We start from the raw sequence: 27,833 nt of genomic DNA on the forward strand, positions 1-27,833 counted from the left end.
ATTTGTTGTTATTTGAAACAGAAGATTTCCACCGACTGTGAAGAGACAAGCTGTGATAATGAACAAGACGGAAGCCGCGCATGCAATCAGGGTCCGGTGAGCATAACATCATCTGTTTGGAGAGATTTGTAGGAGCGTCTGCTTAAAAAAAGGTAATAAAGAGGAGAAATATAGGGTCCTAAAAACTAGCGGGAGAAAATTGATTAGCGCCATTAGCTCCAGAAATCATCTTGGAATAACACGCCCCCCCCAAAAAAAATCATTGGCACGAGAGGGATAGGTAAAAAGTCGTTACATCACGTCTAAGTCTCTGAACCGATAGAGTAGGGTTAAGGGGAATCACCAGTAATAAATAAATGTCACGTTACAACCCCAATAAGACACATTTTATCTGGTCTTGGATCCAAGTCATGGATCCAGGTTGAGAGACAGAGGTAAGGTCCCATGATGTACAACCTAAGGTCCATCTGCCGACCCACCTACCAGGATATATTTTTTGGAGGTAATAGCGATCCATTTCTGCCATGGCCAGCACTCGTCTGCTTCTTGGGTGCCTAGACATAGGGTTGGGTGAGCAGGGACATAGGTCCTCCATCTTCTGCATAATCCCACTGGTGGTAATTGCATCTGACGGTACCCCCATCCCTCTCTAGAGGGGTATCCTTCTCAAGTACACTATATGAAATACCTTCCCAGTCTCTAATGCTTCAACTCATTGAAGTACCACATTCAATCACTACTCCAACAGGCTGGCCACCCATAGGCTACATATATCAGGGGACTTAAGGCCTGTTTAATGTGGATGAGGGTGGAAGCACCATGACTGACGATGTCACAATGATGTCCTATCCTCCCGCTAGATGAATCGCATAGCCTTTTATGTTCCCATTGTTCCCATTTCAAAACTAGTCAACCTCTCTGTCTCCACATGGATGGGAAGAAGACCAAACTCAGGGTCAATGCAACAGAATGGAAGACATTTTGAAAACCGATACACATTTTTCATGAACAACAACACCTGGACCTGGCTTCCTCAACAGAACCCCCAAAAAACGTTATTTGCCCCAATCATGTGTGATTATAATCACTTGAATGAAGTCTGAGCGCCAGCTCCATAAAGATGACGACATCTGGCACCAAGAAGCACGGGCTTATTGCAATCAATGCGCGGTCGGAGGGTTTATTAGTAGCCATTAAGAGTAACAAGAGGGTGCAGGCCGACGGTTTGGAGGTGATGCTAAATTCTGCAGTGCAGTATATAACCAAGAACAATGCATTAAGCTCCATAAAACCACATCACACGCATGGCGTCGGTCCTCAAGGTTAAGTGCTTTTATCTTCATCTCATTTTCTAAAAGTCTTTAACACCTTTGTTCCCAGAACATCCCAGGAGATATAGTGGATCAAAATAATAGCAGTAGGACTAGCTGTTTTTTTTTTTAGAAGGTTCTAGAGAGTTCTAGAGAGTTTGATATAAAATATCAGCGCTGTATCATTCTGGTTCCTGCCAAATCATGGTGGTCACAATCTAATTCAGGGGTTCTGATATTAGTTCATTTATAGAAGAACCCGACGTTTTTGACCAATATTATTATTAATGGATGTCGGCTTACATATTATATAAAGAAGTCCAAGGACAAGGACGACGAAGCATAGGCGGGAATATTTTGGCTGAACCCAGGAACATGGAGGCCAATGATATCCCCCGGAGGATTTTAATATTTGTGTTGGATAATGATGTAGCAAACCTAGAACATTACTAAACAAAGACGTCGGTGGGAGACACCAGATGTCTACGTCATGTTGGGTGGCTGCCATGATGACTCAGGGTGGCCACACGTGAAACATATCACAGCAAGGCCATTAGCTGATATCAGAGTAACCCACCTAATGGGCCACGGGCCAGAAACCGGACAATGGAAAATGGAGAGCTTCACCTTGGAGGACATCAAGCCTTGGAGGAGATCTAGAACCCGCGCTGATGGACATGTCGGAGATGGTGTTGACGTATATTAAACAAAGAAGGGAAAGTGAAGTCGGTAACCAATACACGTATAAAGCGAAGCAGGTGGGAAGACATTGTCTACAAACAAGACGCCACGTCTGCACCTCCCGTAACACACTCAAGAAGTATCACAATTTATGGTGCGTTCCGTAACGCATCTCATCATCCCCGGTGCCTTCAGCCGCCTCTCTGTCCTCAGCTCCCAAGGATACTGCCATCGGCTGATGCATACGTTAAGCGCGAGACCCGGCCCGATGCATCTCGGTAACATATGGCCAGGCGGAGGTGCTGCGGTGATGTATGGAGGCCATGAATCTTACAAACGAGGCAACGTAGGAATGATGACCCTATCCAGAGATATCCGCAGACACTAAATTCCGGCACAACCTGATACAAAAGAGACGAGGGAGGGAAATGATTCTTTCGAGAAAAAAGAAAAAAAAAAGAATTAGCTCCAGCCGAGAACATCAGCATCTCCCGTCTCGCAGCGGAAGCATCGGGCGTCTCACCAGTAGCTGCGCAGGCACGGCTCACGCGTGATATATCGCACGCGCCGCGTTCACCAAAACTTGGCTGTTTCTTCCCAAACTTCTTACGAGTTTCACAAAAATAGTTTTTCCTCTTGAATTTTTTTATTTTGGAAATGAGATGATGAAGCTGATGGACACCTAATTCTGAGAATGGGGCAGGAGTGTAGGATGGGGCAGCTGAGGAGCATTGGGCAGGGCGGTGGAAGGAGCATGGAGGCCCTACGTGGCCCCAAGTATTCTGATGGCAGCCCTGACTGGACCTAAAGGAACTGAGGTCTGGCCTATCTGATCCCTAACCTGTATTTGTTGCCGGGGCTCATTTTAAGTCGTTTTCCCAAGATATTTGGTTCTCTCATTCTCCTGGACCCCTAACTTTGTAAACCAATACGATCTCTGCACCATGGAAGGGGGCGCGCCCATACGTTACCCGATCTAAAATGAGTGAGACCAAAAACCGCCCACTTCCCCTCGAGTGTTTATAACGCGCACTTCATGGCATTCGCCACACTGAGGCGCCATTTCAAGCCCTTTTGGGTCTGCGACCCTCGCAGTGAGAGCGGTCCTCGCGTTTTACCAGGAAGAAGCGGCGGCTCTCGTAAAATCCAGCGCTGTATACAGTAATATAACCCCCAGCGCTGTATACAGTAATATAACCCCCAACGCTGTATACAGTAATATAACCCCCAGCGCTGTATACAGTAATAAAACCCCCCAGCGCTGTATACAGTAATATAACCCCCCAGCGCTGTATACAGTAATATACCCCCCAGCGCTGTATACAGTAATATAACCCCCCAGCGCTGTATACAGTAATATACCCCCCAGCGCTGTATACAGTAATATAACCCCCCAGCGCTGTATACAGTAATATAACCCCCAGCGCTGTATACAGTAATATAAACCCCCCAGCGCTGTATACAGTAATATAACCCCCAGCACTGTATACAGTAATATAACCCCCAGCGCTGTATACAGTAATATAACCCCCCAGCGCTGTATACAGTAATATAACCCCAGAGCTGTATACAGTAATATAACCCCCCAGCACTGTATACAGTAATATAACCCCCAGCGCTGTATACAGTAATATAACCCCCAGCGCTGTATACAGTAATATAACCCCCAGCGCTGTATACAGTAATATAACCCCAGAGCTGTATATAGTAGGAGGCCACCATTGCTGTCAGTCATGTGATATTTTGGGTGACTTTCCCGGCTCAAACACCACACTGAGCTGCCGCTTTATGGCAATGCTAACGAAGTCCGTTCCTGCATAGACTTTCATTAGTGAGAGAGTCCTGTTGGTGACTAAGACTGAGCCATTCTATTGTTCCCCACAGGCAGTATGATAAGGAGTCAGCGTGTCTGTCTAGTAGATTGGGGCCCCGATAACAGAGCGAGAACTCATACAAATGGTTGATATTAAGGGAAGATGGCCGTTTCCAAAAGGTTGGGTTTACTTAATCTAGTCAGAGACCCTCTCCAGGGTTTCATTTTTACTTTTTTATTATTATTTTTTTTTTATTCATTTTATGATAAGGAGTGGGGGGGGCTCCGATAACAGAGCGAGAATCATACAAACGGCTGCTATGCAGCTGCCTGAAAACTTTATATTATGGGGGCAAAAACTACAACTTTTTAAAATAAACTAAAAGTGCAATATTTTGGAAAACTCATCTTTCATCTGAAAATAGAAATAAAATGTAGTGAGAGATCCCACCACGTCTGGTACCACTATACAGACAGCAAGAGACGGGGGACACTACGGAGCTAACGTGTGAGCAGCAATGTTACCCCTCCATTATTATTATTATCATTATTATTAATATTATTTATATTATAGTTGTTATTATTATTAATATTATTATTATCATTATTTTTATTATTTATATTATAATTGTTATTGTTATTATTATTTATATTATTATTATTTTTATAATTATTATTATTATTATTGTTTTTATTAATAATAATATGATTTATTTTAATATTATTATTATTTATATTATAATTGTTATCATTATTGTTATTATTATTATCATTATTTTTATTATTATTATTTATATTATAATTGTTATCATTATTGTTATTATTATTTATATTATTATTATCATCAATTTTATTTTTATTATTATTATTGTTTTTATTAATAATAATATGATTTATTTTAATATTATTATTTATATTATTTTTATCATTATTTTATTATTATTAGGAATTATTACAATTTCGAATTTCGCTTTAACCTCTCGGGCGCCGGAAAGAAGGTCTTCTGCCCTCCACCGCTTCTCCCGACACCCCCGAGATTCCTCTCGCTGCCCCATTTAATTTTCCACACCGCGAATTAACGTTAACTGCTAACAGCTGCCGCCGCGCGGCTCTCGCTCCCCCCGTCCATTCCCCCCCACCTCCTTTCCTCGCATACTAAGCGTGATTTACGAGCCTGAATTATTATTTCGCGTTACTCTTCCTTTCATCGGTTTCTGCGCCAAAGGAAATGGCAGCCGGCGCCCTGATTTACTCTCCAAACCATTTGTTCCAAGGCTTCGGCCGCTGATCGGGGAAAGCTGGGTCTCGGCACATTACGGGCGGGCGCGGCGGTATATATTAACCGCGCCGCTTCATATTTCACAGCGTCCAGGGCCTTGGGGAGGGGGGGATTTAAAAAACATATTCATTTGTAGCAGGCATGCTGTAAAAAAAGGGGGGACTTTTGAGGTATATTCCAACCCTTTTGGTAAAATTGATACATTTGGGGCACTAGAAACATTGTTCCTAATGCAGTTGAACCCACAAACCCACCCCCCCCAAAAAAATTGCATCGTTGTTTATTTTTTCAGGGAATGCTAAAATGGTCATGTGACACAAAGGCAGGCACTGGTAGGGCGTTTCCATGGAAACTGAAAAAACGCGCAGGAGGGACTTTATTTCAAAGGAGGAGAAAAGTTAGAACCAGAGGCTCCGACGTTTAGAGGGTGGTGGATAAGGGGAACAGCCTCCCAGCAGAGGTGGTAGAGGCTAATACAGCGAGGGGATTTAAACATGCATGGGATAGGCATATGGCTCCTAAATCTAAGATGTGACCATGGACTCATTATGCCGCTTCAGGGGTCTCCAGCCCCAGGATACTCAAACGCGAGCTTGGTTTCCATGGTTCTTCATGCGAAGTCTTTGGTGTCCAAGAGGTTCTGCGGCAGCTGAGGGTCTATATGCGAATGCTACACCCCAAAACGCTGTGTCTGACGCTGCCCTCTGGTGGTGACACTGATCTCTGCGAGACCCCCGCGGCAGGTGGTGGTGGGGGGGCAGGACAGGTCCTCCGGGAATGTTCAACTAACGAGCCAACGGCAAAATCAATAGAGTCAGTGCCGGCAAAGTCACCGCAACCTCCACAGCCTTCAGACGAATCTATGCCGTCCGAGACGTCTTCATTTACCGAGCAACCGTGAGTTCTGACCCCCCCCTACCTACCGCGAGTCACCGTGGCAACGGGCGGAATGTCCACGCTGATTGCTCTCGATACATCGTTTCTCTTTGTAGCTCTAAATAAAATATATAAAATGAGATGCACGGTGTGTTGTCCCCGCCAGGCGTAAACATGTTCTGAGGTCGGGGGCTGCCCGGATTTCTGCTGACAAGCAGCCATGTCAAGGAGCCACCACCTCCTCCTCCTCCTCGTTCTTTCGCCTGTTCTCCAAGCTCAGTGTCCATTCCACTGTAATTGGCCCTCGAATTATTTATGACATTAATTGCTGTATTATCGACTGTCTGTCAGCCGCCCTGCCAGTCAGTCCATCGTTCCGAGCTCGCGGTGCCGGGCGCAGCCTCCGTCAGACTGACAAGCTAATTAGACCCGTCACCCGCCTTCGTGACAAATGTTGCTCTCTTTCAATAGCTCCTTGAAATAGGCTTCGCTTTTCAAGCCCACCTGTCTTCGAGTCCAACTCCCCCCCCCCTCCGCCTCAGCTATCCACACTTTGTCGTCTGTTGCCAAGAAAGTCAAGGTGCTTGTCAGACAAGAAACTCGCCCCACGGAGAGCTGACTCTTGGAGAAGAGGCTTTTTTTGTATCTGATGACCTCTAACTGGAGGTCCTCGGGTCACGTTCAGCCCGGCCCTGTATCTTCAGCAGCTTATCCAAACAAGTATGGACGTTGTCTGTTTCTAATACTCAATACTGACCTGCACAGGTTCAGAAACCACCAAGTTTCTAGTACCAACTGTGGGATGCCATGATGGGTTCAGACACTGGTGGCCCCCTGATGAGATTAGAAGGACCCTGCCACTGCCCAGTTTCTTTCTAAATTCCGACGACCACCAGCTGCAGGTTCCATGTCAGACGTGGCCTTGACTTACTTTTTACCATCTGAACGTGTGGACTTACCACATCCCCCTGTTGACCAGTTGACATTTATGCCTTGGTGTTGACCAGTAGACATTCATGCCTTGGTGTTGACCAGTTGACATTCATGCCTTGGTGATGACCAGTAGACATTCATGCCTTGGTGTTGACCAGTAGACATTCATGCCTTGGTGTTGACCAGTAGACATTCATGCCTTGGTGTTGACCAGTTGAAATTCATGCCTTGGTGCTGACCAATAGACATTCATGCCTTGGTCTTGACCAGTAGACATTCATGCCTTGGTCTTGACCAGTAGACATTCATGCCTTGGTGTTGACCAGGTGACATTCATGCCTTGGTCTTGACCAGTAGACATTCATGCCTTGGTCTTGACCAGTAGACATTCATGCCTTGGTCTTGACCAGTAGACATTCATGCCTTGGTGTTGACCAGTAGACATTCATGCCTTGGTGTTGACCAGTTGACATTCATGCCCCTTAAACCCTCTCCTAACGTTCTAAGCATTCATCCCCTGACAGCTTAAATTAAAACACTGCGTCGGTTGCAAAATTCAGCCGATGACGTCCCTTTCTAGACTCATCATAATAGAATTCGGCCTCCCTTTGGCCTCCCTTCCCAGCTGACCTATGGATTTCTTGCATCTTAACATTTAAGTATCTGCAGTTCATATCAGCCGGCTGATGTGACAAAAAAAAACAAAAAAAGCCCAGCCTTTAAATGTCACGATATGGGTTGGGAAGTAATCCCACTGGTGGAACTTCTTGCTAATTAATCAAAATAACATCTCTTTTAGTCGTTAGACAGCAAAATCAATGAGGCTGGCTTTTCTCTGGCCGCCTGAAATTGAAAGAGAAAAAGAATAATTAAAAAAACCCTCCTTGTATCAACCCTTCTCCTGTTACGAAGACGCCGTTTCTGAGCGCTTATGTAAAAACACAAAAACTTCGCATAAGAGATCAAAAAGGGAAATAAAAATCATGACCCCAAAAAACTATATTTTCAGAAAATCCCTGTATTTCGGGGCTATTAGAGAATTTAATAGGGGTGAGGTTTCCCTTTCTGGATATATACTTTTAATGTTATTGACATAATAAGATGTCTGGGTTTTGGGATAACTCCTATTAATCCCAGAGCTAAATACACCAAAAAAAAAAAATACAAAAAACATTTTTAAAAAGTTGTACAAAATTACAAAAAAAAGTAAAATAATATACAAAAATTAGAAAAAGTACACAAAAAATAAATAAATAAATAAAGAAATATATATATATATAAAATACAAATAATATACAAAATTTACAGAAAAAAAGAAATGAAATAAATATACTAAAATAGAAAAAATATATACCAAATAAATATGCATTAAATGAATATTTTTTTTCAAGCATTTCCTTAAAGAAATCTATGCCTTTGTGAGAAGATCGAATTAACCTTTTCATGTAATTTATTTTTCAGTCGGCGGTGATTTGGAGAGCGAATGTAGCAGCGAGCTCAGCAGGAAGCACGGAGCCAAAGAGATAAATTCTGTATACGAACTTGGTACCACATCAGCGCCCTCCCAATAATAAAAATATTAAGTTTTTGCTTTACTGATACGGGGCAAGTCATATTTCCACCCTTCGCTTCCCTTATTGAAAGCGATATTGGGTTGTCGGAGGTTCTAGGGTAAGGTCCATGCGCCACTTTTTTTTTTTTTTCCCTTTCTTTGAGCCCAAAGCTATTTTTCAACCAGCCTCTTAAGCCGGGAAAAAAAAAATCCCTTCCAGTACGCCAGTAACCTTTAAGTGTCAGAACGCTCAGCCTGTAATATAATTAGTACGAACATTTATCTAGTCCCTGGGAAATAATTAATAGGATTTTTTTCTTCCGCCTCCCGAGGGAACACTCAGAGCCGCTGCCCGGCAAATCTGTTTGTATGAAATTCTATTTGTGCGTCTCACGGCAAAACTTCCACAAAAAAAAATATAAAAAAATAAATAAAAATACAAAAAAAACCTCCCGATCGCAGCTCAGACATAAAGTTCTCTTTGCATTAACTTCCTCAGCTGCTTTCTTGCCAAATGTGCAAATGCAATATATTTTCCTATGTATTATTAATTAAGGTCTTTATTAATGCATGAGTCTACAAGCCATTTCAATACAGAACAAAATGATGCATTTTGTACGATACAAAACTCCGGCAGAGTGTCAGGGAGCTTCATATAACACGAGGAAGGGGCCAGGGGAGGAATTGGATGAACTATGAGGGGAGGACAGGCCCTGGGTTTGTGGGGTTCGTCCAACTTGCTGGGGGCAAACGTGTTCTCGCGTTGACCTCGTTAAGAAGCTTCTGGCCTGCACACCACCGAGACGGGCTCAGGGAGCTTTGGTTACATCGCGAGGAGTTTTCGGCTAATCATTAATATTAATTAGTTGGCTACATTATGAGAATAAACAGCTGGTGGCATTCGTGGTGATTTAGTCTCGTTTTGGGTTAAACGTTAAAAAAAGGCAAGAGTTGATTGGAATTCCAGCATCCACTCGTGACGAGGTCCTCGATAAATATGGCTGTAGGTTGCATAGAACGTGGCCAGGAGCTCTGCTTACTCCACCGAGGTGCCATCTGATCTCTCAAGCGGTTATCTCCAGCCTGGGGTAATTTAATGGGCCCCAAGAACAGGATCCCCATTCCATAAGAGGTCTTCCAGGAACACCGAGAGCCCATGTATTAGTGATAATCCCCAGTATGTTGAAACAGGGGTGTCACGGCACCCGGGGCCACGATCACTGCGACACCACGGAACCGAGGGACCATCCCTTACTTCTGATGTGTCGGATTAGCGGTAAGGGATGGTCCGGGGTGCCATGACAAGGGGTATTCCTTGAGGACAATAATGTAGCAGACCCAACAGTGGAGGTTGGAGGACCACATCATGAAAACTTGGATGTGCTTGTGGTTGAATGTTAACAAACCCATGTTGGCCTCGTTGTCTATGTTCCCGTCATGTTATTTGATTAATGTGTAGCAAATCCCCTAATGAATAGGTTCCAAGAACGTTACCCTCCATTCCACAAGTTGGTGAATTTGAAACTAGTCATAATGAACCACCAAGGGTCCACAAAGGGGTAACGCACCAGTAGCAGACCCAACAGTGGTGGTTGCAGGACCACATCATGCGAGCCTCAATTGGCCTTCAGAAGCATGTTTGCCCCATGTCCTCGAACACGTGTGGGCATGTTATTTTAGGTGTAAAACCTCCATTAATACAATCCTTTATGGGGGGTTGGGTTCTAGTGCTTTGCGCAGTTCCTGACACTCGAAAACTTCACGTCCGTTTCTCTAGAAGTGAAAGTGTTAGAAGCCTCCGCAGGTGTGACATCAAACCGAATTAAGGTACGTGAAGCTGAAAATAAAACGAGGCCAGCTACGTCGACAGAGCAGCCGCTTTCAGGAACGAGAAGCCCCCCTTCCAGGTACAAGCCGAATGTCCACAGAGGACTTTGCTGTCTCCACGAGTCCTGCCACTTTGGTGAAGTGTATTATTTCATGAGTCCGGCTTTTCCCAAACCAGAAGGAGCAGGACATGAAGGCAGTGACTAATGGAGAATGACAGGGACTGTCACAATGCAATATGTCACCCGGGAATCGGTCTCAGTGCTTTTATGAAACTGGCAGCTCTTTAAATAATTCCAAGTTTAACCCCGTCCGTGCAGAAAAAAGGCAGCATTGCAATACACTGAGCCGATATGTTGGACCCCCTGCCGCTATCGAGCTCCGCATTTTCAAAAATGAAAGGGGGGGGGTCATACAAAATTTAAAACAAAAAAAAATTGATTGTTTTTTCTGGAAGAATAAGAGCTTGATCCTGAACCCCCCTTCTTTGTGGAGCTACACAAGGTTAGATATACGTCGACCTCTCAATATATATATATACTTAATACCAAATTTAACATGGTTTGACATCTGAATCACCATGGAGGTCTCTAACTTGGCTGGACTTACCATCAACCAGCCTAGGAGCTGGGCGGTATTGAAGAGTTTGTGGTCTCGCTTCCGAATTGGGGCCTACAAATTCCATCGAAAAGAGGGCTTGAAGGCTTATGTGACCCTACAACTCACCCTACGAGTACGAGGGCAGCTAATAAGGTATTGTAAACTTAAAAAGGTTCCAACTCATGAAAAGGAGACTGAGATCCTAGACATTATATTTGAAGGACCACCAGGTTAAAGGTCATGAAAATAAACCAAATAAAGGACCCAACAGAGTCCATCTGACCATAAAATGTAGTGATGTCTAAAGCCAATACGATATGATAAGTTTGGATATTTGAATGATAAGCCACATATCTTGTTCGCATGGTAGATTCAAGCTTTAGAAGATCTCAACGTGATCTGTCTATGGTGGGTCAAGCTAAACGCGTCAATGGAAGAGGAGAAATGGAAAGAGCCTCTGTTCGTAGACATATCCAGATACAAGCAATGGAGGATATCACCAAAAAAAACAAAAACGAAATCCTATTCATCCGTGCAACCAAAAAACTCCACTGAGGGAACAATAAAATGGAACCCGATAATGACCAGATAAAAATAACGAACTGTATTAATTAGGACTTTGGACGCGGACCTCCCAACAAACCGCTGGAGAATGTCATTTGTTGCATCTTTACCGAAAGTTTTCTTTGCTTTTTTTCCAGGCTACCAAAGGCTTTTTTTTCTCCCCGTCCGCACCCCCCCTTCTCTGGACGTGCCCTGATGTGAATTAAATGTGACACACACCAAACTCCACATGTCCCGAAGCCAGCACGCATGGCTCAGCTAATGTCATGTCCAAGTACGTCAAACAGCAGTGTCTCAATGGCCGAGCCCCTGACACATGTCACAAACTTTTACTTGTCTTTTTTCTTGGTTCAACCATCACCCCCCCCCCAATAATTTTTTTTCCCAATGCCACCCGCTTAGGAAAGACTTACAGGGCAGGAGATGTAAAGGGTGGTGTGTGGCAGAAGGGTCTGGCATTTTATGACGGGCAGGAGATGTTTTTTTTTCCCTTCCTACCCCCCCCCCCCTCCTCCGCCTGTCAAGTACGATTGTATCCCGTCGATGTCAGACCGCCGGCCAACAGGTTTTGTCAGGTTCGGACTCACGTTTTAGTCAATCGCGTCCGACCTTAAGAACCCGGAGAGGAAAAAAAAACTGAAAGAGGACAGATTTATTTATTTGTTTTGGGGGGGGGGGTGTATGAAAATAAACAAGAATTGGGACAAATTGTTGCAAACGGCAGGCTATAGGTGACCTTTTAGGAATCGAATGCTCACAGCCGCATGCACAGACGCCCGGCGCTCTCCTCTTCCTCATCTAAGTGGAATGATTTGGCATATAAGCTGCGCGAGGGGGCTTCCTCTTCTATGCGTGGACCTGAGGGGCCGATGGAAGGGTTAGTATCACTGCGGAGCTCTGGAAGACTTAACATTTTTAGAGGTTATGGAAGAATAAACTGGAATTAAAATGGTTTGGGGGTCGGATATAAAGATTGGATTCGAGGTCCATGAAAGTGGCTTCATTAGAAAGGCCGTGAAGATTTTGTTGTTATCCATTCAAACATTGCCAACCGTTCATGCGCAGAGAATAGGACGTTAAAGAACGCTCTTCTGTTAATATAATGTAGAATGCTTGTTTCTGGCTACGCAGTGTTGGCACTTTGGTGGGGTCTGGAGTGATGACCGGAGACCGGAGTGATGACCTCACCTAACAATATAAACTGACCACCCGGTGGCTCTTGGCCAGTGGCCCATGGGGCATTTGCCCCATGCGCCAGATGTCTGTCCACACCTCAGAGGTATTATATCCCATCTTGCAGATAGTGGAGCAAGAGTCACCAAAGTCACCCAATAATCAATAATATGCAGTTTCAGAGGAATTTCAATAAATAAATAGAACAAAAGGGATGGTTCCTGCTTGTAGGTGGACAGCTGGAACCCTAAGAGAACCTGCAGAATCTTGGCTTCCAGTTGACACCCAATAGGGTGAACATGACACCAAGGAAATTGGACGCTGGTAGGCAAACGCAGTGGTAGCTTTTCATGGAGCTCCAGCCGAAGATCCCACCAATATGTAGATAAGTTCCATGATTCACAAAATAACCTGCTACCATGGGAAACTTACAAATAAACACAAGGATAAGAAGAACGACCATGAAGACACCAAGGTAGAGGGTAGAAGAACAAAGACAGGAAATGGACAAAATAGAGAACGGGATGCATAAACTAGTATGGGACAAACAGAAGACCACAAATGATGGATCTTCATCGCTATGAGGTTGACACCAACCTTGACTTTTACCATTTTGAAAGTTTTGCCATTAGACTGTGAGATCCTTATTAGTGGCAACGGGCAAGACCCAGGAATATGTCTCTTAACGTCAATAATTTCAGCTGTAGGATACCCAGAATTGTTTGAGTTGGGAAGGAAGAACACAGAACGTCGGGCAAACATACTGCAGGAAAACAAGAAACGTCTCTCTTCTTGACTAACCCGCGTCGTAAGGAGCACAATCTGAAGACGAGACGAAATGACAACTTCCATAAGCTTTTGAAGTGCCGCATGTGACAGGTAACCTGATTTGGTATTGATGTAGAGCGGTTACCGGCGGATAAAGCCAGAGGTGATGGCCGTACTTTCGTAACGTGCTCATATAAGGGGTTAACAGAGTGGGCAGAATGGCGCTGTTGAGTCTTTCTGACCATATTCTCCGTCCTTCTTTAATTTCTCTGACAGTGTGACCAGGACTGCGGGATCAGCCTTTTCACAAGCTTTCAAAGAGCGCACATTTCTGTGGGCAAAGTAAGTCCCAGTCACGTTACATTCACAAGGCATCACCGTCACTCTGACAAACTCCACTTTCATCTCATTCTCCTGCGTGGCCACGGTTTCTTCCTATAAGGCAAATCACACAACGGACGTAGGTCTTTGTACGTGTTGACATGTGTCCGACCATCAATATGTCTCCTAAAGCCATTTCAAAGGCTAATATAGGACCCGATGCTCGTCTGTAATGTAACAAACTGTAAAATTTTCTGAACGGGGAGGATTATTATTATCAATTATTATACAATGTATCACAAAATATGCCATTTACTCCTTTTTGGATATTTACACTTTTCAAATTCCATACCTATCAAGTGCCCCTGTTTAGTTTGGCCGGTCCTTCCTAAAAACTCTGTGCCCCTCTTTCCTCCCCAATGTCCCTCTTTCCTCCTTTGATGTCCCACTTTCATCCCCCAATGCCCCTCTTTCCTCCTTTGATGTCACTCTTTCCTCCCCGGAGCCCCTCTTTCCTCCTTTGATGTCCCTCTTTCCTCCCTTTTTGTCCCTCTTTTCTCACAATGCCCCTCTTTCCTCCCCCACTGCCCCTCTTTCCTCCCTTGATGTCCCTCTTTCCTCCTTTTAGGTCCCTCTTTCCTCCCCGATGCTCCTCTTTCCTGCATTGATGTCCCACTTTCGTCCCCCAATGCCCCTCTTTTCTAGGAGGTGAGAATGTTTGCTGGGTATGAGGGGATTGCAGGGTTCTACAGCTCTAAAAGCCCCGATAATGTGTATAGAAACAGCAGGACGGGGCTTTATCAACTAAACGGGGTAAATAAAAAACATTAGTCTTCTTCTAAATACAGCCTTGCTTCTAAAGATTGATTTAGGTACAATGCTACAGATGGAGCAATCAGGAGGGGCATTGAGTTGGTTTCCATGGTGACTGCTCCACATTTACAAACTGACGACTCTACATTTAGAGCAATTCCCTACAATGTGATAAAAATGGTGGTCACCGTGGAATGTTTTTTGTGAAATCAGAGCAGAAACCAGAATTCAAAAGTTTAACTGAAAAAAATAACAGAACAACAACAGATTTGGTTGTAAAAATAACATTTTATTTTAATCAGTCTTACTGAAAACAAGAAAAACATCCTTTTTCCCCTCCAAGTTCTTGCATCTTTTGACATCTTACTAAAAAACAAACAAAAAAACAAAAATCATCCCGCGAATTTACTCCTCCGTCCCTGTCCTATGGAATGCGCCGGCCACGGCCAAATGGGCTCGCGACGTCAATCAGAGCTGGTCATCGCGGATAAACCGGTTTCCTTCCGAATGCTTCCCGTAGTAAACGTAGCGACATTTCCCTGCGACGCCTGGAACAGAAAAACAAAAATATCGGCTCAATACAAAAATGCTTGTTTTCTTACTGGAATGCGTCGGCAATCTTGGAAAGATATAGCAAAATTTTATTTTATTTATATAAAGTTATATATAATTTTTTTTCAATATATTTTATTTAAAATTTAAAAAATATAAAAGGTCACACAAAAAAAACCTCAAAAAAATCTATGAAAAGCTTTATTTTAAACATTTTAGGGTATAAAGCAACCAAGTACATCAAAACATCCACAGAAGCTTCAAAAAAAGTTGTTTTTGTTAATATGGCAACAAAACAAATCAGCCAATCAGCAGCCTCGAATTGTGACGTGTGACTACATCCTAGAATTCAATTTTTCTATAGAATATTAGATGTTTTTGGGGTAAAATATAGTCAAAGCATTTCTAAGGTCATATTTTCCTACATGAGCTGACGGACGGGTAAAATATTTTTAATATTGGGGCCGCTTCCAAGCAGAATAAATAATTCTAGAGAGTACTAAGGTGCAGACATTCAAAAGAAATAAAGGTGATGTTTTTGTATCCTATTTCTATTAAAAATGTGGTCACGAAGAACGTTTCTTCTTTCATCCTGATGATGTCAGAAGACAGCGACCAAAGTCTCTCGGGGAGAGAAGATTTTGGGAAAGAAGTCCACATTAACTTTGAGTCCATCGAGGGCAGAGTATCTGTTTTGAACCGGGGTTCCAGACCAAGGAGTTGAAGCCCACGGTATGAACGGATCCATGGATCTACTTAGAAGGTTCTAGAGTCAGTTCTAAAAGAAACCCACCAAGATCTCTCGGCAGACGTGGCTACACCTTAGACCCTTCACGAGGTCCGATGAACCATACATGGTGATGGTCAACTCAAAACGTAGTCCATCTCTCCAGGATCTGGAGATGGTTTAGAACTAAATGTTCCCAAATGTCATAGCCCGTCAGGTATCACATTCTGTCAGTGACCGCCGGTGGTCGGTCCAGGAACAGAAAGGTTAGATAATCGACGGGCATGTCTGCGCTTTAAATCCAAAACAAAAATCTGCTGCTAGAATTCGAGCAAAAGGGGGGGACCGTGCGAAAAAGCCACCCTGCAAGTCACGTCCGAGCCGTAATGAGAAAAGACGCTGTCAGAAGCTCGGAGAGGACGGACGCTGCGCGGGGTGACAGGAAGCAGAGAGGATGACAAAGATACTGGTGCCAGAACCCGCCTGCTCCAATCACATCCCTAACGAGACGTGACAACCCTTCCCAGCGTCCTGAAGACTTCTCCGACGCTGGAGGACCGGGAGGGAGCTTCCAAAAACAAGCCCCGTAGACCCGAGGACGCTGGGGTATTAGGGAAAAGTCAAAGGGGACAATTTCAGGAGGAAGCCAGGAAACGTCTCCCCAGGTGCGGCTGCAATAACTCTCAGCCCAGGGAAGACAACACGGGCTAGCTGAGACTCATAAGAGTTTCAGTAACATTTAAGAGACCGGCTTTACTGTAATACCATTTGAAAGAAACACCGGCTTTGCCGCCGTTTAGGGTTCTACTGTATGTTTTAATAAGACGGAAAAGTAAGACTCCCGAGAGATTTGTAGGAAAAAATGTTGCAAGATACATTGTAGCCAACACAATAATGTGGCGCCGATGGTTTATCTTGTGACAGCCCCAGGTAGGTGACAGTTTATATCGAGCTGTTGAAGATGAAGAAGACTCTTAGACTTTAAGACTTGAGGTGGCGCGGGTGGTGGAAGTGCGAGGCAGCTGTCACCCTGGATTAACGTCCGATGGGGGGGTGGACACATGACAGATAATGTTTGGAGGTGGAAGATGAGGAATGGGAGGAGGGCAGCTGGAACCCAGATGCCAACGCTTGCCGTAGGACAGAGGTGCGAGGTATGGCTGTGCCTGATACCGACTCGATTAAATGGGACAGCGAAAGCCACTCCGATACTAGGACTACTTCTCAATTGTCTCAGGCTGGTGGCAGCCCGTGGCAGGGCCAGCATTCCTAATCAACTTCCTGTCCTTACGTTCTCTCCCTTCTCCTGCCCCCCCTTACAAAGGCTGCCTGGAGCAATCAGCAACTTAATAATGGGGGAAAGATAACGTAACGGTGATGAATAATCCAGCAGATTTTGCGGACAGGAAGTTACGATGGACACTTCCATTGTACACATAAAAGGGGGGGTTATAATGTATATTGCTTATTTTAACCTATAATACCTCTTTATTTAGTGGATAGAGCTGAAAAATGGGGGACTCCAGGGGGGCGACTCATCCGCTTTAATGTCTTACCATAGAAGATATTTCCGAGATCACCTTTAAGTTTATCCATTAATCTACGGGATATTTTTCTTTACATTAAAGACATAAATATTGCCGAGAGCCGGGGGCCTTGTGAAGTTCATAGAAGAACCAACGCAGATGGTTCAATCACCTTATATATGAATATGTCCCCCTTTCCACCCCTTATCGAGATACCTTTACATATAAACAAGATGATTTACCCCCCCTTCCCCTGACAACCCCCCCCCCCCAACACCCATCTGTGCGGCTTTCGGAGAGGTAATATGACCTTAAATCCAGGCTTTTTATTATTCATGTATTCCTGACTCAGGCTACTATTAAGATGATTGCACTTAACGTGAATAGAGAAGAGCGCTATTAGGTGGCGAGTGACATAAAGGTCTGTCGGAATTGCTTTTAGCGATCAGGTTACAAGATCGTGTTTTTTTTTACTTTTTAACCCACGGAGGGAAAGCGGCGCGGGGTATCGGGCCACGGGAAACCGCAAGCGATTTGTTAGCGAGGGTAAGAATGTGTCTTGAGGGGGGTATTAAGGATCCGGGGAGGGGGGGGGGTTGGATTCATGTTCACAATATTAAACCAATAATTCCCTTATTCCATTATTTTTTCCTTCTCAGAAACGGATGACCCGGTGCCGTTATTCTAAGAGTAAGAATAGTAAAAAAATATCCAAAACCAGGAAAAAAATCCAACAAAAAACCTATTTTAGTATTTTTTTAAAAAATTATTTTCTTAATAAAAATCTACATTTCCTAATTGTGTAAATATTCGCTTGTTGAGTTTTAAAAAAAAATATAAAATATATTTATTTAACAAAATAATTTAATTTTAAATAATTTAATAAAATTTATGAAGCCGGATATATATATATATTTTAATATAGACATAATATAGATAAAAAAAACAAAGAATATTTAGAAATAAATAAAATAGGATTTTTTTCTGCTCTAAAAAAACTGGATTTAAAAAAAAAAATATTTGTATATATACATTTTTAAAACATTCTATATTTATATACACAAATTCATAGTTTATGTAGCTATTATACTGTCATCAGCCTGGTTTTATCTGGGATTTAGCGTAACTCACATAAACTCCTAATGCATTCTTATTTTTTTTCTGGAAAAAAGGTAAATATTATATTTTTGAAAAAAAAAATAGGTACAATAAGGCTTTTAAACAAAGACAAGAAAGAGGCAAATTGCACAGGATCGTTCTTTTAATGTAATGGGTTTTTTTCTTCCGATTCGGGTACGTTGGGGTTTATAGTTTGAACAAAACAGACAGATTTTTAGATTTTTCCGTAATGCCAGAAGAAAGAAAAATTCCCCGCAGGTTAAACCGCGACGTTCAGACCCTGAAGGTGCAAAAAATGTAAATAAAAATAATATAAAATTATTAAATTGAAAGATGAAAGCTGGGTCATTCAGAAATCAGGAGTTATTGGGAATGGCGATGGAAATAAAACACGATAGAACGTTATGGAGCCCTTGGTCTCAGACCTGGTGGCATATACCCATAACACGTTCCCATCACCGGGGTCTTCAGACGTTCTTAGATGAACGTGAGATACGGGGACCGGTTCGTAGTGTAGGAAGCGATGAGGAGTAGGGGTCCATGTGGAGGAAAAGGGAGTGAAAGGAGAGGAGAAGAACAGCAGCCCGAGAGGAGAGGGAGCAGGAGACGGCTGGAAAGAAATCCGCCCTGAGGGTGAGAGAATGAAGCGGAGATGTGAAGTTCTAATCCCAGGCCAGGAGCCGACTCCGGAAAGGTTGGGTGTAAACTAGAAATGGTGATGTGGAGCCGCTTGTTTGAAACGTCCTTCGAGATGGGGCAGCGCAGCCAGGAGGGGACGACGAGAGGAGAGCTTAGAGCAGGGGGACCCAGAGAGAGTTCCGGGGAAGGTCACGCCAGATGGACAACCCCATTTCTTTTAGAGACAGTCCGGCAAGATCAGCATCAGCCGGTGAGCATGAGTGGATCCTGTGCATGCGCTCTACCATTTTGTGGCCAACCATGAGAAATCTTGGGGCCCAAAAGAAACCTAAAAGTCCCAATGCCCTGTCCCACCCCATGTTCCACAAAATGCTCCATCATATGCTCTTCCAACTGCCTCACACTCGCGATGGGGCCACTAGACCACCAAAGTGCAAAAAGGGCCCATCTGGCCCCAAAGCATGCAAGGCCCCAGTCCCAGGAAGCCGGAGTTGTGTCAAGTCCAGACTCAGACGTCAGGAGTAGAAGATTCTTGGCGAGTAGAGGATGTTGTCTGTGATAGCGCGTCTTGTGTCATGGAGGAGAAGTCTTCCTGACCACTTTTTAGGACCTGAGCCCACATTACCGTCCCCGGCCCCCGCTGACAACTTCTCCAAGTCCTTTACATATTAAGGAACCATTAAGCTGACACATTAAAAGTTATCTGCGGGCTAATGTTTCCATTATGTGCGTCTTGGCCGCGGAACAAGCAACACTTTGTTCTTTTGCATGTCGTACTTTGTATAATAAGACGGGAGGAGGTGGCGGTGTGGGGGGGGGGGGACGCTTTACTCCTTGGATGACTTTGACATGGCTGGCTGTTATCTGGACATGTGTTGTCAGCTGATGTTTTTCGTCTGGATGAAGTGCTCTAGAGCAAGAGAAACATTCTATCGGCCCATTATGCGGCTTGTAACGCCAGCCGAGGGGAGATGGGGGAGGGGAAACCACTTTAAGGGTCCGTTATCCCGCGTACAAAGGGGACCTCAGCTCTGTAACGTCCGCAAATGCTGACGAAGGCGGATATTTCATGTTCTTCTAGATCGATGCATGGGGGGGGTCAATGGTCAGTATATTGTAAAGGGTTAAAGGGAACATTCATATTATGGTCAGGTACGAGCCATAAGTGAGGAGAGTCTGCAGGAGAGGGAATACCCCGTCCCCCCGACGTGCATCATGAAGAGCTGACCCCAAAATACAGTAAATAAATCCACCCCATAGGTGTGCATGCACAAGAGACTGGCACTTCGCATTTTGTCCACTAGAGGGAGCCATCCATTAATATATCACGGGCTCTCCTTCGTAAACTTTCAGGACCGAAGTTACTAACGCAAGTGAAAGGGTTAAACGAAACCGGGGATTTAAAACGGATCTGTAATAATTCACAATCTTTTAAATTAAAAATGTAAATATATATATATTATAAAATACAAATTTCATTTAAATAATGAAAAAAAATATATACGTAAAATTTAAAAATATGTTATAAATTATATATACAGACTCTAAAAATATTATCTTTTAATACAAAAAAAATGTTTGTATTCCCTTAGGAAACCTGTTTAGTTTTTTGTAAAAAAAAAGAAAAATCTGCATTTTGTCAAAATTCTACGCCTAGGAGGATAATTTTCCTTTTTGAGTCTGGATAACCTCAACCGTCATAGTCAGAAAATGCCTATTATTATTATAAATTCCAGTTGTAAATAAAGAGGGTCTCCGCTGACTGCAGGAACACAGGGGTCCGGCAGATGGGGGGGCTTAAAAACCTGCCGGCCCCCATCTAGTCCGCCCTTTTTTCCTGCTGTAAAGACTCAAACCAGCCCTCGATCTCCTCTTAGAATCAGGAGCCCTACGCCTATCCCATGCATGTTTAAATCCCCTCTCTGTAATAACCTCTACCACTTCTGCTGGGAGGCTGCTCCACTTATCTACCACCCTTTCAATAAAGTAAAACTTTCTTCCATTCAAGCTAAACCTCCTACCATCCAGTTTTAGATTATGGCCACTTGTTCAGCACGGTTTTCTTTGGGGTGGCTTTTTAAGTGTTAATGTTCTATTGGGATACAAAAAAAAAAAAAAAAGCTTTCCTCTGGTCTGTGTGTTGAAACCTTCTGAAATGTAAAATAAATAACCAAGTCAATTTTTCTAGGGTAAAACTTAAAAAAAAAAATAAAAAAAAAAATTATTTAAAAATTAAATATTTAAAAATGTAAAATAAATAAATATTTAAAAAGTAAATGAAATAAATATTGAATAAAAAAATATTCAAAAGTTACATAAAAATTATAAAGTCACTGTAAGCCGTGTTTGTAATTTTGCAACTATGTAACGCATTGACATCCTTTTCTCCACTGGCCACAATAAAAGGGTTCCACCAGAGACCCCGATTATTCTTGGGGCAATTCGGCTATATAAATTTTTCTTTTGAGGGAAAAAAAAGCACATAAATATAAAATAAATAATAATTTTTAAAATATAAATAATATCAAATAAAAAATAAAGACAAACATTAAAAAAATATTCATCATACACAATATATATAAAAAAAATCTGAAAAATATAAATAACAATATAAAAAAATAACAACAAATCAGAAAAATATAAATAATAAGCAATATAAAAAATAATAAATAATATGAAAAAACTATTTACAATATAAAAAATTGAAATTATATAAAAATATGAAAATAAAAATAAAACACAATATAAAAAATGTAACACATAAAAAATCTTAAGAATGTAAATAATATAAGAAATGTATTTTGCAGCGCTCCGGCCGAGAGAAGCTCTGCAATGTATGGATCAAATCAGCTTGTTGGGATGAGACAGCGAGTTAGCGTTGCCATATTTCATCCTTCTGATGTTGTTAGCGAGCAGTCGCTTTATGGCCGAGGAGTAAAGTAGCTCCCGGCTGCTACAAACACAGTTTTCTAAAGGTAATAAAATCTTTGGAATAGCAACCCAGGCGCGTTTTAAACCCCTGCCGGGAGATTCAGCTCCGGCTCGTGAAATATGTCTCCATTGTCTCTTTATCCGACGCTCTCTTCCTGCTCCATTCTTTATATGAAAACAGGATCGAGAAAAAAAAGAAACGGCGGCAGGGGAAGAGTAGGCGGGAGGGGGAACTGGTTCGGGGGTCTTGAGCTCCCGACGTGCCTTGTGTCGCTACAATAATCGTCCGCGGTCTGTATCTGGAGGGGTTTATTCACTAAACAGATTTCTAGATGAGCCGGAATGTTCTCTCTCTGTGCCTTATGAAGGGTCAACCCCGACGCGTTTCTCCAGCAGGGATTGGTCAGCAGTCCCCGTATTTCTTGACAGTTATCCGATTGGTTTGACTATACATTATAGATCATGCCCTTCCTGCAGAAGAAACGCGTTGGGGTCCGTCCTTATAATGATATCCTCTAGCCACCCGTTTCTCCTGCTGTAACGACTCAAACCTTAATCAGTTGTTGGTCTCGTCTTAGATTCAGGAGCCGTATGTCTATCCCATGCGTGTTTAACTCCCCTCGCTGTATTAGCCTCTACCACTTCTGCTGGGAGGCTGTTCCACTTATCCACCACCCTTTCAATTATCATAGACATACGGCTCCTGAAGCAACGACTGATAAAGGTGTATTGAGCCCGACAGAGGCTGCAGAATCAGACAGCAGAGCTTTATCTGGTAACACGGAGAAGGATCACGTAGAAGCCGCTCACTGAATCCTTGGTGGGGAGGAATAATAGATTGATTGCAGTACAGATTCTCCAACATGGCCGCCTCCATCGATATGCCACAAATAGACTTTTCTGAAGGCTAAGGCCTTTAACAGCAAGGTACCGTATTTTTCGCTCCATAAGACGCAGTTTTTTTCCTCCCAAAGTAGGATGAAAAATCAGCCGCGTCTTATGGAGCGAAGATGCATGCAGGCAGGCAGGCAGGCAGGCAGGGAGGGAGGGGGGGCAACGATATACCGTATTTATCGGCGTATAACACGCACTTTTTTAACTAAAATCCGGAGCTTAAACCCTACCTGCGTGTTATACGCCGATAAATCCGGGGTCGCAACTGAGGCAGGCGGCGGCGGCCGCCAGCAGAGGAGTCCTGGATTTCTGCCAGTCAGGGGGGCCCAAGGGGTGCCGAGCGGTTGCTGAAGACAACCGCTCGGCAACTCTCGGGCCCCTCTGCCTGACAGATATACAGGAATCCTTTGCTGGCGGCAACCGCCGCCACCGCCGCCTGCCTCAGCGCTTCAACTCCTGTGTTTGAAGCGTTTGTCTCGGGTGCCGGCGCTTTACGCTGGGCGCCGGCATATGACGTCAGACGCCGGCGCTCAGCAGTGAAGCGCCGGCACCCGAGACAAACGCCTCACGCTTCCAACACAGGAGTTTAAGGTAAGTGACCGGGGCGGGGGGGGGGAGATCCTGAGAAGGGGGGGTTAGGGAGTTAGAGGGGAGATACTGAGAAGGGGGGTTAGGGAGGGAGGTCTTACTGTGTGTGTCTTACTGTGTTTGTGTGTGTGTGTCTTACTGTGTGTGTGTCTTACTGTGTCTGTGTGTGTCTTACTGTGTGTGTGTGTGTGTCTCACTGTGTCTGTGTGTGTCTTACTGTGTCTGTGTGTGTCTTACTGCGTGTGTCTTACTGTGTTCATAGCTTATTCAGTTATTGTAATAAATATTTTAGCCCATTTTTTAGCTCAAAATATTTTTTCCTTTTTTTTCTCCTCTAAAATCTAGGTGCGTCTTATCAGCAGGTGCGTCTTATAGAGCGAAAAATACGGTAATCTCTTGTAAACAAGGCTGTCTCTTTCCCCGCAGCTCAGGCTGTCTAACGGTTCCTCTCTTTCCAATAACTCTGGGCAGAAATCAATGAGCGATTAGATGACACTTTCCTCATTATGTATAGACAGCCGCCTATAACACGATGCGAGAGGGCATCAAACCCTGGGACCACCAATAATAATGGGTCTGGGAGAGGGACTGACCAAACTGAACCGAGACACTCGGCAGCTATGGGTATTTAAGACACAGAAGGGACTATATCATATGGATGAATTTCTTTTGCTGGTGATGTCTCTCTCACTGCTTTGGTCGGTCACATGCAGGGTCCGCTCAGCTCCGACGCGGCCTCCACAGATCAAAGGGGATCCCGAGTATCCAAAAATATATATTTTTAATTGAATCAGCCCAATTCACACAGTTTTCTCTTTCTGAGAACGAGAAGAAACTAAAAAAAAAAAAAAAGGCAGGAGGACGCCAAAAGCCACGTGGGGTAAATGACGACGACCCAAGACTGCTGTTGGGTAGACGCTCACGGGTTCCTCACGGGTTCCTCTTATACCCTCGGCGGAGACGCCAAAAACTTTGAGGTTCTAACAAGGAAAATGATTCAAGACGACAAACAGATCCTTAAAAAAAACCATAAAACAGAAACGTTCTAATTCGTTTTACATCTGTATGTAAACAAGGGCCATCAATTACCCCCGAATCCGCCGGCGCGTTCAGCACCGCCAAAGGTATCTCTAAATTCCTGGGGATTAATGACACGCGGGAAGATTCCTTATCTCCTCTGTGTTATTAGAGGCTCCTCCGCGGGAGCCGCGCCATTTATTCCCCGCTAAATAACATGTTCAATTTTCTCCGCAGGCGGCCCAATCTGCCGAACGAGCGATTTCCACCATTATTCCTTAAAAAAAAAAAAATAATAATAATCCCTGGCGTAGGACACTGGGTAGTCTACGGGCAAAACGTGTCCTCGGAATAACCTACTTGGAGAAGACAAATGTATGGAGTTGGGTCGATCACTGGGGCTGACGAGAAGGACCATCGTCAGGTCACGTGAAGATGAGGTTGCGTCACGTGAGGTTGCGTCTTCCATTTTTTGGAATGTCTTCTCCAGGACAATACCCGTTTTTTGGTTTATGGACAGAGGTGGTTTGGCCCAGTCATTACGTCCCAAATTTCAAGTCGAGGAAGAGGTGCTCAAGGTTACCATATACCGACGACCGGTTACATCAATTGTCTGCTAGGGGTGCTCCTGGTAGAACCCACCATTACATAGGACTTCTATGTCCACCCTACGCTAGCTATAAATGTAGCTCCCCAACTAAAATGGTGTTTCACAGCATCGGTTCGACAAAGTGGAGTATTCTTTTTATTGTTGACATTAATGGACGGACAGGAAACCTGGGGAACTGGTGTTGCTGCCACAGGAGGGCAGGTCCATAACAAAAGAAATTTATGAGAAAGCATCTGTGAAAACAACGTTTGGAGGTCATGGATCTCCGTGCCATTTGTTGGTGACGTACAAAACAACACATCGCTTCTCCGGTACAGATTTATAGCCAAGCGAACTGAACCCTGGTGGGAATTCAGGTCAGTCGGAAACATCACGAAATGTCCAAGTGATCTGGTTTCCAGCTAATTTGGAGCGAAAATTGTTTGGTACCTTTTGGTGTTTGACCCCCAGCCAACTTTTTAGATGTTTAAAGGGGGGGGGTAAACCTACAGAGGCCTTTCCGGCTGTTTCTCTACACTGTTTGGGGCTTTCAGGGCTGTAGAACCCTGTGATACCCTCACACCCAGCAAACATAGAGGGGAGGAAAAAACATTAGTTTATTAATTATCTCCAATAACGATAAAAATTATTGGGTGCCATAGACAGGTTTCCACTTAGTTGGTCCACAAGGAAATGCGCGCCCTTGGTTTAAGCATCTGCTTAGTCCCCTGTAAGGGGCTCCCATAGATTCAAGTGAAGCTGGCTAACCCCATCTTTGGGCTAAAGAGTTAAGATACGTTAAACGCCGGCGGTTAGATGCGTTTTTCATCTGGGATCTACCCAGTGGCAAGTGACACATTCGCAGTCACGGGAAGAGAACGTGTCTCTGTCGGCTCTAATTGTTTTTACCAACAAAAATCTACGCCGAGCCTCAAAGCCCTCGGAGTGACAACCTGCGTCCTGCCCAATTAAGATGCGTCTCACCAGCTGCTAAAAATACATCGCGCCCGTACAGAAAGAAGGGCTTATACAAGGTGCGACGTGTACTTTTTGGGGGGAGTTCAATAAGGTTCCTCCAAAGGCATATCCATAGACATCTTTCCTTCATCTGTAGGAAGCCGCCGGGGGAGAAGAAACTTTTCTTGTCATATCCTCATTACCGCAAATCAGGAACAAAACTCACTTGATCGTTGATTAGCTGTCAGAAGCGCGGGCTTCAGGAGCGAGGGAGCTGATTGACGGAGCTGCCAGTCTGCCGTCGCTTACCATCAGATATAAATACAATGATACGTTCAACAGCGATATATCAAAGTAGCTCTGCGTAGCCTGACAGTCGAAGGAGGTCAGGCAGGCTTTCCATTGGCTGCTCCACCTTCTGTAGGTTCTAATATCTTCCCGTCGTGCATAGACCACAAAAAAAAACATAGCTTAACCCCATTTGAGGATGATATTCCTAAAAACAATCTAAGAACGAGGTTCTAGAATCCAGCAGTCATGTATAGCTTAACCCTATTCGGTGATGAGATTCCTTAGAACAATCGGAGAACAAGGTTCCAGGATCTACTCATCATGTATAGACCATAAATAAAGATAGATTAAACCCTTCATGGATGATATTCCTCAGAACAATTTAAGAACAGGGTTCTAGAACCTACCTACCACTCGTGTATAGACCACACAAAAAAAAGATAGCTTTACCGCTTCAGTGATAAGATTCCTTGGAACAATCTAAGAATGAGGTTTCAGGGCCTACTCATCATGTATAGACCATAAAGAAAGTTAGATTAACCCCTTCGGTGAAGAGTGTCCTTAGAACAATCTCAGAACAAGGTTCTAGAACCCACCCAGAATCTAAGAGCGATCATGTATAGACCATTAAGAAACAGAGATGAACCCCTTTGGTGATGAGACTCCTTGGAACAAGGTTCTAGAATTCAGCCGTCATGTGTACCTTAACATCTGGAAAACCAAACTGGTCCTACAATACACCCACCGGTTAAGATTCTAAGGAGGTTCAGATGCCTCCTTAATAAAAATGGAGACATCAAAAGACTGACTGTTGACTTTTAGGTCACAACTCGGCTCGGACCATCTATGTCCCTCCGGTTGTTCCACCTTGAGTCACGGCTTGGGGGTTTGACGTGTTGAATAAAGTTATGAGTGAGTTTAGTGCCGGTTAAACTACATCGAAGGACCACACGATCTACACCAACTATGTCAACAAGCGCGTTGGTGAAATACACCCTAACGTTTAGTCTCATAATTACAAACGAATGCAGTTCAGTTGGGTTATAACATGTACCATCTTTACTAAATCCACAGCTAACACACCCCCAATCCTGTACCTGTCCCTGTCCCCGGGACCCAAAGGATCTCCCCCTCTTGTTGAATTGCTGAGCGTTGCCGATTGGTTCATGGAGCTTTTGTAATGGTGGGGGGGGTCAGGGCCGGCCCGACAATGGAGCCGAGTGGGGCAACCGCTCCAGGCGGCACTTTTGAAGGGGCGGCACTTTGCCGCCCCAAGCCCTTTTTTTTTTTTTTTTTTTTAAAGTGAAAGAGAGAGAGAGGGGCGCCGAGTGGTTTTCGCTTACCAAGCTGTCAGTACCGGCTCGGCGCCCCTCTCTCTCTCCTCTGCGGCGAGTCTCCCTGTTCGGTCTCGGTGCCGGCTTGTAATGCTGAGTGCCGGAAGATTTCCTCAAGCAGGGAGACTCGCCGCAGGACTGCAGAAAGGTAAGTACAAG

General features: G+C 43.9%; 1 protein-coding gene across 1 annotated transcript in view; it reads right to left on the bottom strand.

Moving 5' to 3' along the window:
* Window positions 1-14,978: 14,978 nt before the first annotated feature.
* LOC149278206 (leucine-rich melanocyte differentiation-associated protein-like) overlaps window positions 14,979-27,833 on the bottom strand; it is a 184,142-nt gene continuing 171,287 nt past the window's right edge. The window contains exon 7 of the mRNA XM_089502247.1: window positions 14,979-15,058. Coding sequence (XP_089358373.1) covers window positions 14,979-15,058 — 80 coding nt within the window. The remainder of the gene's footprint in view (window positions 15,059-27,833) is intronic.

This window comes from Sceloporus occidentalis, unplaced genomic scaffold (genome assembly GCF_023333645.1).
Source record: "Sceloporus occidentalis isolate IW3139 unplaced genomic scaffold, rSceOcc1.0.p SCAF_198, whole genome shotgun sequence".
Taxonomy (NCBI): Eukaryota; Metazoa; Chordata; class Lepidosauria; order Squamata; family Phrynosomatidae; genus Sceloporus; species Sceloporus occidentalis.